The 12,728-nt window shown below is 42.1% G+C and overlaps 1 protein-coding gene across 2 annotated transcripts in view; it reads left to right on the top strand.

The window, feature by feature from the left end:
- LOC115161011 (dnaJ homolog subfamily C member 10-like) overlaps positions 1–10,456 on the top strand; it is a 30,657-nt gene extending 20,201 nt beyond the window's left edge. For both annotated transcript variants that reach the window (XM_029711653.1, XM_029711654.1), the window contains exons 18-22: positions 2,437–2,490; positions 2,616–2,763; positions 7,494–7,616; positions 9,082–9,198; positions 9,553–10,456. In XM_029711653.1, coding sequence (XP_029567513.1) covers positions 2,437–2,490; positions 2,616–2,763; positions 7,494–7,616; positions 9,082–9,198; positions 9,553–9,564 — 454 coding nt within the window. In that variant the 3' untranslated portion in view covers positions 9,565–10,456. The remainder of the gene's footprint in view (positions 1–2,436; positions 2,491–2,615; positions 2,764–7,493; positions 7,617–9,081; positions 9,199–9,552) is intronic.
- The last annotated feature ends 2,272 nt before the right edge of the window (positions 10,457–12,728 follow it).

Raw genomic sequence — 12,728 nt, 5'->3', positions numbered from 1 at the left:
GTAAAGGAATGAATATGTACATATAAATATGTGGATGAGCGATGGCTGTGCGGCATAGGCAAGATGCAGTAGATGGTATAGAGTACAGTATATACAGTTGAAGTCGGAAGTTTACATACACTTAGGTTGGAGTCATTAAAACTCGTTTTTCAACCACTCCACAAATTTCTTGTTAACAAACTATAGTTTTGGCAAGTCGGTTAGGACATCTACTTTGTGCATGACACAAGTAATTTTTCCAACAATTGTTTACAGACAGATTATTTGACTTATAATTCACTGTATCACAATTCCAGTGGGTCAGAAGTTTACAAACGCTAAGTTGACTGTGCCTTTATACAACTTGGGAAATTCCAGAAAATGATGTCATGGCTTTAGAAGCTTTTGATAGGCTAATTTGACATCCATTTGAGTCAATTGGAGGTGTACCTGTGGATGTATTTCAAGGACTACCTTCAAACTCAGTGCCTCTTTGCTTGATATCATGGGTAAATCAAAAGAAATCAGAAAAAAATGGTGGACCTCCACAAGTCTGGTTCATCCTTGAGAGCAATTTCCAAACGCCTGAAGGTACCACGTTCATCTGTACAAACAATAGTACGCAAGTATAAACACAATGGGACCACGCAGCCGTCATACCGCTCAAGAAGGAGACGCATTCTGTCTCCTAGAGATTAACTTACTTTGCTGCAAAAAGTGCAAATCAATCCCAGAACAACAGCAAAGGACCTTGTGAAGATGCTGGAGGAAACGGGTACAAAGTATCTATATCCACAGTAAAACGAGTCCTATATCGATTTAACCTGAAAGGCCGTTCAACAAGGAAGAAGCCACTGCTCCAAAACCCCATTAAAAAGCCAGACTACGGTTTGCAACTGTACATGAGGACAAAGATCGTACTTTTTGGAGAAATGTCCTCTGGTCTGATGAATATATTGGATATATTGAAGCAACATCTCAAGACATCAGTCAGGAAGTTAAAGCTTGGTCGCAAATGGGTCTTCCAAATGGACAATGACCCCAAGCATACTTCCAAAGTTGTGGCAAAATGGCTTAAGGACAACAAGGTATTGGAGTAAGTCAAGGTAAGTAAAGGTATTGGAGTGGCCATCACAAAGCCCTGACCTCAATCCCATGAATTTGTGGGCAGAACTGAAAAAGTGTGTGCGAGCAAGGAGGCCTACAAACCTGACTCAGTTACACCAGCTCTGTCAGGAGGAATGGGCCACAATTCACCCAACTTATTTTGGGAAGCTTGTGGAAGGCTACCCAAAATGTTTGACCCAAGTTAAACAATTTGAAGGCAATGCTACCAAATACTATGTACACTTCTGACCCACTGGGAATGTGATGAAAGAAATAAAAGCTAAAATAAATCATTCTCTCTACTATTATTCTGACATTTCACATCTTTAAAATAAAGTGGTGATCCTAACTGACCTAAGACAGGGAATTTTTACTAGGATTAAATGTCAGGAATTGTGAAAAACTGAGTTTAAATGTATTTGGCTAAGGTGTATGTAAACTTCCAACTTCAACTGTACATATGAGATGAGTAATGTAGGGTATGTAAACAGTATATGAAGTGTCATTGTTTAAAGTGTCTAGTGATACATTTATTACATCCAGTTTTTAATTATTAAAGTGGCTAGAGATTTCAGTCAGTGTATTGGCAGCAGCCACTCAATGTTAGTGATGGCTGTTTAACAGTCTGATGGCCTTGAGATAGAAGCTGTTTTTCAGTCTCTCGGTCGCAGCTTTGATGCACCTGTACTGACCTCGCCTTCTGGATGATAGCGGGGTGAACAGGCCGTGGCTCAGGTGGTTGTTTTTTGTTGATGATCTTTTTGGCCTTCCTGTGACATCGGGTGGTGTAGGTGTCCTGGAGGGCAGTTAGTTTGCCCCCGGTGATGCGTTGTGCAGACCTCACTACTCTCTGGAGAGCCTTACGGTTGTGGGCGGAGCAGTTGCCGTACCAGGCGGTGATACAGCCCGACAGGATGCTCTCAATTGGTCATCTGTAAAAGTTTCTTCACCACGCTGTCTGTGTGGGTGGACCATTTCAGTTTGTCCGTAATGTGTACGTTGAGGAACATAACTTTCCACCTTCTCCACTACTGTCCCGTCGATGTGGATAGGGGGCAGCTCCCTCTGCTGTTTCCTGAAGTCCACGATCATCTCCTTTTTGTTTTGTTGACGTTGAGTGAGGTTGTTTTCCTGACACCACACTCCGAGGGCCCTCACCTCCTCCCTGTAGGCCGTCTCGTCGTTGTTGGTAATCAAGCCTACCACTAGGCTTTACATGTTGTACAGGTCACATTCTGTATACTTTATATTACGCTTTCATGTTTTAAAGTTTACATGTTGCTTACATATTGTAAAGTTTACCTTAAGTTATGTTGTAAATACGAGTGCTGTTTTTATTTCTCTCACCAGGAGTTACAACGGCTGGCATCGAGATGCTCACTCTCTCAAAGTCTGGGCTATGGGGTATGTTCTCTCCAGTGTGTTTCTGATGTTAGCCTGTCCTATCCTTTTAACAATCATTATTAGAGGAATATTTGTATCTGATTTGTATTCAACAAAGGAATTTATGCAGTCCGTCTTTGTCTTAGCACTCTTCCAAGAGCGTCAGTGGATCTGACTCCAGAGGACTTCAGGAACAAGGTGATGGGAGGGAAGGATCACTGGGTGGTGGACTTCTATGCTCCGTGGTGTGGACCATGCCAGCACTTTGCCCCAGAGTTCGAGGTCCTCGCTCGGGTAAGATATCCTCTCCACTCCCACCATCTCTCAAACACTTTTTTTATTTTTTTATTATAATTTATTTTTTCTGGGCCCATTTTCATAAAGCGTCCGAGTAGGGAGTGGTGATTTAGGATCAGGTCCCCCTTGTCCATGTAGGCTAATTATGATATAAATGGATAAACTGGTCTACTCTGAGACACTTCATGAATACAGCCCCTATTCGTGTTTGTGAAGCGGCTGTATTTTCCATGCTAGAGCGAAGTTATTGTTTCTGCCTCTACTCATACTGTGCTTCCAGCGCTAGGCTGGTAACAGTGGAGTGTCTTGTGTGGCTCTGCTCTGAATAATGTAAGGGTTCTGAAGTGGCTGAGTCACTAGGCGGCAATGTTTTTGTCTGTGCACAAATGGCACATTATTCACTATTTGTTTGGATGCTTATTGTTTGATAGCCGTTAGTTTAAACAATAATCCACTTTTTTTGTATTTTTTTAGGTTCCCCATTAGCTGTTGCAGCTACTGTTGCAGCAGCTACTCTTCCTGTGGTCCACATGAAACATGACATAATACAGATAATTAATAGACAAGAACAGCTCAAGGACAGAACTACATGCATTGTCTTTGGAAAGTATTCAGACCCCTTGACTTTTTACACAATTTGTTGCTTTAGTCTTATTATAAAATGGATTAAATCGTTTGTCCCTCATCAATCTGCACACAATACCCCATAATGAAAAAGCAAAAACAGTTTTTTTTATACATTTTTGCAAATGTATTACAAAAAACTGATATCACTAAGTATTTGGACCCCTTACTCAGTCCTTTGAAGCACCTTTGGCAGTGATTACAGCATTGAGTCTTCGTGGGTATGACGCTACAAGCTTGGCACACCTGTATTTGGGGAGTTTCTACCATTCTTCTCTGCAGATCTTCTCAAGCTCTGTCAGGTTGGATGGGGAGTGTTGCTGCACAGCTATTTTCAGGTCTCTCCAGAGATGTTCGATCGGGTTCAAGTCCGGGCTGGGCCACTTAAGGACATTCAGAGACTTGTCCCGAAGCCACTCCTGCGTTGTCTTGGCTGTGTGCTTAGGGTCGTTGTCCTGTTGGAAGGTGAACCTTCGCCCCCAGTCTGAGGTCCTGAGTGCTCTGGAGCAGGTTTTCATCAGGAATCTCTCTCTGCACTTTGCTCTGTTCATCTTTGCCTCGATCCTGACTAGTCTCCCAGTCTCTGCCGCTGAAAAACATCCCCACAGCATGATGCTGCCACCACCATGCACCATCATGTTTTGGCGGATGCATTGTCAGGGATGGTGCCAGGTTTCCTCCTTATGTGATGCTTGGCATTCAGGCCAAAGAGTTCAATCTTGGTTTCATCAGACCAGATAATCTTGTTTCTCATGGTCTGAGAGTCTTAAGGTGCTTTTTGGCAAAGTCTAAGTGGGTTAGGGTTAGGGTTAGTTCCATCTGGCCAAGCTACCATAAAGGACTAATTGGTGGAGTGCTGCAGAGATTGTCCTTCTGAAAGTTTCTCCACAGAGGAACTCTAGAGCTCTGTCAGAGTGACCATCGGGTGCTTGGTCACCTCCCTGATTGCTCAGTTTGGCCGGGCAGCCAGCTCTAGGAAGAGTCTTGGTGGTTCCAAACTTCTTCCATTTTTAAGAATAATTGAGGCCACTGTGTTCTTGGACCTTTAATGCTGCAGAAATGTTTTGGTACCCCTCCCTAGATCTGTGCCTAAGACAAAATCCTGTCTCGGAGCGCTATGGACAATTCCTTCGACCCCATGGCTTGGTTTTTGCTCTGACATGCACTGTCAACTGTGGGACCTTATATCGACAGGTGTGTGTGTGTGTGTGTGTCCCTTTCCAAATCATGTTCAATCAATTGAATTTACCACAGGTGGACTCCAATCAAGTTGAAGAAACATCTTAAGGATGATCAATGGAAACAGGATGACCTGAGCTCAATTACGAGTCTCAGCAAGGGGTCTAAATACTTATGTACAGTGAGGGGGGGGGAAAGTATTTGATCCCCTGCTGATTTTGTACGTTTGCCCACTGACAAAGAAATGATCAGTCTAATTTTAATGGTAGGTTTATTTGAACAGTGAGAGACAGAATAACAACAAAAAAATCCAGAAAAACGCATGTCAAAAATACTTATTTCCCTCATTAAAATGCAAATCATTTTAGAACATTTTGTTATTCTGTCTCTCACTGTTTAAATAAACCTACCATTAAAATGATAGACTAATCATTTATTTGTCAGTGGGCAAACGTACAAAATCAGCAGGGGATCAAATACTTTTTTCCCTCATTGTAAATAAGGTGTTTTTATTTTTAATGCATTTGCAAAAAAAATCTACTTTGCGCTTTGTCATTGAGGTATTGTGTGTTTTAGAATAAGGCTGTAATATAACAAAATGCAGAAAAAGTAAGGTCTGAATACTTTCCAAAGGCACAGTGATTTTTTTTATTTTTAAAGCACATGTAGGCTACTTATCAATAAATACACACACCATCTAGGTCAAATAGGGGAGAGGCATTGTGCTGTGAATTATTATTTTTTTTAAATCCAGGTTTGCTGTTTATTTGAGCAGTATGAGATGGAACAAAGTTCCATGCAATAAGTCTCTATATAATACTGTACACTTTCTTGAATTTGTTCTGGATTTGGGGACTGTGGAAAGACCCCTGGTGGCATGTCTGGTAGTGTAAATGTGTGTCAGAGCTGTGTAAGTTGACTATGCAAACAATTTGGGATTTTCAACACATTTGTGTTTATTATAAAAAGTGATGCGGTCAGTTTCTCCTCAACTCTTAGCCAAGAGAGACTGGCATGCATAGTATTTCTATCAGCGCTCTGACAACAATGAAGAGCAAGACGTGGCGCTCTGTTCTAGGCCAGCTGCAGTTTAACTAGGTATTTCCTTGCAGCGCTCGACCACACGACTGGACAATAATCAAGATTAGGCTAAACTAGAGCCTGCACAACTTTCTTTTTGGAGTGTGGTGTCAAAAAAGCAGAGCATCTCTTCATTACAGACATACCTATCCCCACCTATACAACTATTGTCATGGTCAAAACAGATTCAATCGAATGTAACGCCAAGTAATTTAGTCTCCTCAACTTGTTCAACATTATCAGATTCAGCTGAGGTCTAGAACTTAGGGAATGATTTGTACCAAATACAATGATTTTCTGGACCAGTTTATTACTGCCCCCCCCCCCCCCATTCCAAAACAGACTGTAACTCTTTGTTAAGGGTTTCAGTGACTTCATTAGCTGTGGTTGCTGATGCGTATATAGTTGAATCAGCAGCATACCTGGACACATGCTTTGTTTAATGCCAGTGGCAGGCCATTGATAAAAGTAGAAAAGAGTAGAGACCCTAGAGAGCTGCCCTGCAATACACCACACTTCACATGTTTGACTTTAGAGAAGCTTCCATTAAAGAAAGCTCTGAATCCATGATATGGCAGAGGTTTTTTCCAGCAACGGGTTGCGATCAATAATTTCAAAGGCTGCACTGAAATCTAACAGTACAGCTCCCACAATCTTCTTATCAATTTCTTTCAACCAGTCATCAGTCATTTGTGTCAATATACATGTTGAGTGCCATTCTATATAAGCATGCTCAAAGTCTGTTCATTTGTTTACAAATGTAGATCTCTTTGGTCAAACACATGTATTTTTTCTCCAACAGTTTGCTAAGAGCTGGCAGCAAGCATATAGGTCTGCTGTTAGAACCAGTAAGGGCCACCTGACCACTCTTGGGTAGCGGAATTACTTTGGCTTCCCTCCAGGCCTGAGGACAGACTTTCCTATAGGCTCAGATTAAAGATATGACAGATAGGAGTGGCTATAGTCAGCTACCATCTTCAGTAGCTTTCTATATAAGTTGTCAATGCCAGGAGGTTTGTCATTATTGATCGATAACAATAATATTTCCACCTCTCCTACACTTACAAAATTCAAACTTGCAATTCTTTTTTCTTTTCTTTTTTAGGCAGGAGTACGATGGCTCACTGTTCGTTGTTGGCATTTCCTGCCTAAGTTAGCTCATCTTTCCCAATGAAGAAATAATTTCAATAATTGGCAACATCAAATGGTTTTGTGATGAGCAAGCCATCTGATTCAATGAAAGATGAATTTGTCTTTTTGTCCTTAATATCATTTAAAGTGCTCTTGTTGTTCCCATAATTCTTTGTCATTGATCTTGGCTACATAATACAGTTTCTTATTTTTGTTGAATTTAGTCACATTTCTCAATTTGCAGTAAGTCAGCCAGATAGATGTGCAGCCAGACTTATTAGCCACTCCTTTTGCCCAATCTCTTTCAACCATATAGTTCTTCAATTCCTCATCAATCCATGTAGCCTTAACAGTTCTAACAGTCAGTTTCTTAACAGGTGCATGTTTATCAATAATTGGAAGACGCAATTTCATAAATTCCTCAAGTGCAGCGTCTGGATGCTCCTTATTAATCACGCCAGTTATGCCTGTTAACAGTGTCATTTGAATTGTCACTGCACATCCACTGAACAACCACTGTCCCACAGCCCAGCCAGGCAGGCAATTCATACACTTTATATCCACTGGGGAAAAGCATCTGGACATTATTTGTTGAGGTTTGAGTTAGCGGATGGAAATGGTTTTGGCTGTGTCTCCCTATGGGCCCTGGTCGAAAGTAGAGCACTACAGGGAATAGGGTCATGTTTTCTAATGCAGACTTTGTCTTTGTCAAGATGGTGACAGGAAGCTTGAGGGCAGGGAAAGTAGACTGTCAGGCCCACTATCAAACCTGTCAGTCAGCTGGAATCACAGCCTATCCCAGCATCCGATTCTACCCACACCTGGGCACCAAGAAGGTAAGAGACTCCTGATTTTTTAGTTTTTTTTTATGTGTTAGCTATTTATCCAGGTAAGTTATTGAGAAGTGAACACAATGTGCAATGATAGTTTGTTTTCATCATAGCAGCTTATTGTTCTCTTACATCTTCCTGTCCTTGTTAGACTGGAAATCAAGCTACAAGTTAAAGACATTTCATTACTATGTATCAGAAGTTCCAGTAGAAGGATATTCTTGTTTTATCTCGGATTTTGTTCGAGGACCTCTTTCCTAAAGTTGTTTACCATTTTATATTTCTGGAGAGGTCCAGTCAGTCCCCCAGAGTAGAGGTCTTCATGGATCCAATCGGGACCCGCGCAGGTCCGGCTCAAGAATTCTAAATAATGTCACGGTTCTGTTTTGGATCTGATATGATTGTCTCGGTATTTGTAATTTTAACTGACTTGTCCGGATGGGCCCGTACATATCCGATCGAGACTTCTGCAGTAGAGTGAAATTGTATCATTTATACTGCTCTTGTTTGCACGAGAGTGGAGCGTGGCGTATGTAGCTGCTTGTTGGCCAGTCATAAGTCATCAATACGGCAATAGGCTACAGTCATATAGCCTCCATGTGTGGCAAAAGTTAGGAGATATCTAATCAATGGAAGATGGAATTAAAAGTTCAAGGAGAATGATAGGCTACAACGACCAAGAGACCAGCGGAGGCTGCTGAGGGGAGGACGACTCATAAAAATGGCTGGAATGGAGTCCATGGAGCGGTATCAACCACATGGAAACCACGTCTCTGTTTAATACCATTCCATTGACTCCATTCCAGCCATTATGAGCCGTCCTCCACCCCAGCAGCCTCCACTGCAAGAGACAACAGGTTGGCTGCAATTTAATATTCTGAATGGAGTTGTTATTTGTAACTGTAGGATGAGAAAGCGCATGCACTGCAGCTTCGCTTAGCTTAACTAGCTATTCCCGGTATGATGCAGACAAACGGTACTACTTAATCCTATTTGATAATACATTTCCTAGCTATGGCAGCTATTAGTTTACTTTAGCACGAGTCGTCTTGATTGGTTGCTTGTCTCTCCATCACTGCTCAGTTTGGTCCCTCCACTGCCTGCTAGAGCAGTACTTCTCTCGCGTGATCAGCTCCAGTTTAGTAAAGTAGCTTAAATGAATTTTCTGCTGCTTGTCTCACTCTGATCGGACCGGGTCTCAATCCCGGTCCGACCAGGTCTATCCTGAACGGGTCTAGTTGTCCTCTGGTCCGTTTGGACAGGGGCTCTATATTTAAAAAAAAATATTTATGCATATTGGGTCCGAGTGAGAAATCCCCAGGTACATTTCGGAATGGGTCCAACTCTTTGGACCCGTGAAGACCTCTCTACCTCAGAGCACTGTACCCTAACTTCTCTGTCTCCATCCCACCCTCATCCTTTCATCTATCCCTCTATCCACCCGTCCCTATATCATCCCTCCGTCCTCCAGCGTGACCAGGGAGGGGAGCACATCAACAGCCGGGATGCTACTAACATCGCCAACCTCCTCCGTCAGAGGCTCCAGCAGCTATCTCCATGGTTACATGGCAAGGCCGCCAACTTCAAGGTAAGCTTCTTACGCGGTTCAGTAACTCTGCGATCACCATGTTGCTTTTTAATCTTAGTAGCTACCTCTTGCCTTTTGCAGTCAAGCAGAGTGATATTATTCTCTGGCATAGACTTTTAAGTGATAGTTTGGCTTCTGGGCTCTGGACTTTCTGGACTAACTGGTTTAGCTAATTCAGCCAAGACAACTGCTAATAGTCTGATTGTGTATCAAACTGCAATATGAGCATATTTTCTCAACATGACTTTGTCTCAGTATATTCGTGAAGGTTCACCACCACAAATGTAATCCAAATGGATCATGTTGTAATATTTGAATAGTATGTTAACTATGAACTTTTCTTTCTTTCTGCAGGATGAATTGTGAGTTCAAGAGGGTCTATTCGAGAGATCCAAGATTCACTGAGATGCTTTTCCTTAAGGGAAATGTAAACAAAGAACAGTCAAACCTACACACTTAACAAACATACTCTGAGAAGAGAGGTTTACTGCCAAAGAACATTTGCAAAGAAGACGTTATCGAGCAGTTATCTCAGTATTGTCGGTCTGTCAAAACAAGATGTTTTTAATTTCTCTAAACTGATTCAATGATTAGGAAAGACTGACTCACTGTCCTGTCGGAAATGTTAATAGTTAGAGGTGGAATGTGTCTGTACGGTAGGTGCTGACCTGCCTGGTATCTGAATGTACTGTCTGATGTAGGTTCGTGACAACATATTTTATTTATGATGATACAAAACGGCAGTTTCAGTTTATAATGGGCTTGCCAACTCGTGTTGATTCAACTTTAACCATTTGAGTGTAGAGAACAGTGTTTTATTCATTCTGTGAAGTGACCACACTGTACTGAATGTGGTGTTGGTATGTTTGTCTGCTGAAAGTAACCTAATTGTTCAGTATGCAACCTCTGTAAACAGTTTAGAAAAAGGAACCCTGTACACTTAAAAAAAAAATACAGGAAATATGTTGCCAATACCCTCCACATCATTAATTTATCTGTTATGGTTTACCATCCTTGAAGTGTGGATGGGAATCATTTGGTTAGTTGTGGGATGATGCAGTCTTGCAAAAGTTTATTTTCAACTCAAAAATAAAATACTGTCCTTGGATGATGTTTGATAACTTATGTGAGAACTTGTGATCTTAAATGCTAATAGTGTCCCCTTTAAGACACTCCAAAGAGGTATCCTTCTCTTTTCCTTTCAAGTTGTTTTGCCCAGACCCTTGTATGGAATAAATGTCATGTTTTTTAAACCTTACATTTTGTTTGTTGAATGGCATTTTGACTATCAGTTCCCAAAGTATCCACTAGATGGCAGCAGAACAGTGTAAGTCTTAAGCTTAGCTCAGGTTTCAAGTTTTACAGGGAAAGGCCTTTCTTGCTAGCTCTAACCCCAACAATTCAGTAATTAATAACACTGTAATACTAAAAATAAGAACTTTAAAGGTGAGTAAGCATACTAAATACAGGGTCTGTTACAGTAGCATATTTACAATGTGCAGGGAGAGGTAGATATCAAATTGTATTTGTCTCATGTGCCGAATACAACCGTAGGCCTCACTGTGAAACGCTTACTTGCAAGCCCTTAACCAACAAAGCGGTTAAGAAAATATTTACAAAATAAAAATTAACAATACTGAGGCTATAGACGGGGTACCGGTACCGAGTCAATGTGTGGGGGGCACAGGTTAGTCAAGGCGAGTAGCAGCAGTGTAGAATCAAAGGGGGAGGGGTGAATGTAAATAGTCCGCTTGACCATTTGATTAATTGCTCAGCAGTCTTTGTGCTTGGGTTTAGAACCTGTTAAGGAGCCTTTTGAACATAGACTTGGCGTGCCGCTACTGCTTGCTGTGCGCGCGCAGAGAGAACAGTCTGAGTTGGGTGACTGGAGTCTTTGACCATTTTTTGGGCCTTCCTCTGACACTAGGTCCTGGATGGCAGGAAGCTTGGTGGTACACACTATCCTCCATAGTGCCTTACGGTCAAATGCTGAGCAGTTGCCATACCAGGCGGCGATGTAACTGTCATTATGCTCTTGATTGTCCAGCTGAATAACTTTTTGAGGATCTGGGGACCCATGCCAAATCTTTTCAGTCCTGAGGGGGGATAAGGTGTTATCGTGCTCTCTTCACAACTGTCTTGGTGTGTTTGGACCATGATAGTTTGTTGGTGATGTGGACACCAAGGAACTTGAAATTCTCGACCCGCTCCACTACAGCCCTGTCAAAGTGAATGGGGACATGTTCGGTCCTCCTTTTACTGTAGTCCACGATCATCTACTTTTGTCTTGCTGACATTGAAGCAGAGGTTGTTGTCCTGGCACCACACTGCCAGATCTCTGACCACCTCCCTATAGGCTGTCTTATTGTTGTCGGTGATCAGGCCTACCACTGTTGTGTCGTCAGCAAATGTAATGATGGTGTTGGAGTCGTGCTTGGCCACGCAGTCGTGGGTGATCAGGGAGTACAGGAGGGGACTAATCACGCACTGTTGAGGGGCCCCCGTGTTGAGGATCTGCGGGGCAAATGTGTTGCTTACCCTTACCACCTGGGGGCGGCCTGTCAGGAAGTCCACAATCCAGTTACAGAGGGAGGTGTTTAGTCCCAGGGTCCTTAGCTTAGTGATGAGCATTGTGGGCACTATGGTGTTGAATGCTGAGCTGTAGTCAAAGAACAGCATTCTCATATACAGTTGAAGTTGGAAGTTTACATACACTTAGGTTGGAGTCATTAAAACTAATTTTTCAACCACTCCACAAATGTCTTGTTAACAAACTATAGTTTTGGCAAGTCAGTTAGGACATCTACGTTGTGCATGACACAAGTCATTTTTCCAACAATTGTTTACAGACAGATTATTTCACTGACTGTACCTTTTAAACAGCTTGGAAAATTCCAGAAAAGGATGTCATGGCTTTAGAAGCTTCTGATAGGCTAATTGACATCATTTGAGTCAATCGGAGGTGTACCTGTGGATGTATTTCAAGGCCTACCTTCAAACTCAGTGCCTCTTTACTTGACATCATGGGAAAATCAAAAGAAATCAGACAAAAATTGTAGACCTCCACAAGTCTGGTTCATCCTTGGGAGCAATTTCGAAACGCCTGAAGGTAGCACGTTCATCTGTACAAACAATAGTACGCAAGTATAGACACCATTGGACCACACAGCCGTCATACCGCTCAGGAATTAGACGCGTTCTGTCTCCTAGAGATGAACGTACTTTGGTGCGAAAAGTGCAAATCAATCCCAGAACAACAGCAAAGGACCTTGTGAAGATGCTGGAGGAAACAGGTACAAAAGTATCTATATCCACAGTAAAACGAGTCCTATATCGACAACCTGAAAGGCCGCTCAGCAAGGAAGAAGCCACTGCTCCAAAACCGCCATAAAAAAGCCAGACTACGGTTTGCAACTGCACGTGGGGACAAAGATCGTACTTTTTGGAGAAATGTTCTCTGGTCTGATGAAACAAAAATAGAACTGTTTGGCCATAATGACCATCGTTATGTTTGGAGGAAAAAGAGGGAG

The sequence above is a fragment of the Salmo trutta genome, chromosome 24 (genome assembly GCF_901001165.1).
Source record: "Salmo trutta chromosome 24, fSalTru1.1, whole genome shotgun sequence".
Taxonomy (NCBI): Eukaryota; Metazoa; Chordata; class Actinopteri; order Salmoniformes; family Salmonidae; genus Salmo; species Salmo trutta.
This window is presented reverse-complemented; position numbering and strand designations above follow the sequence as displayed.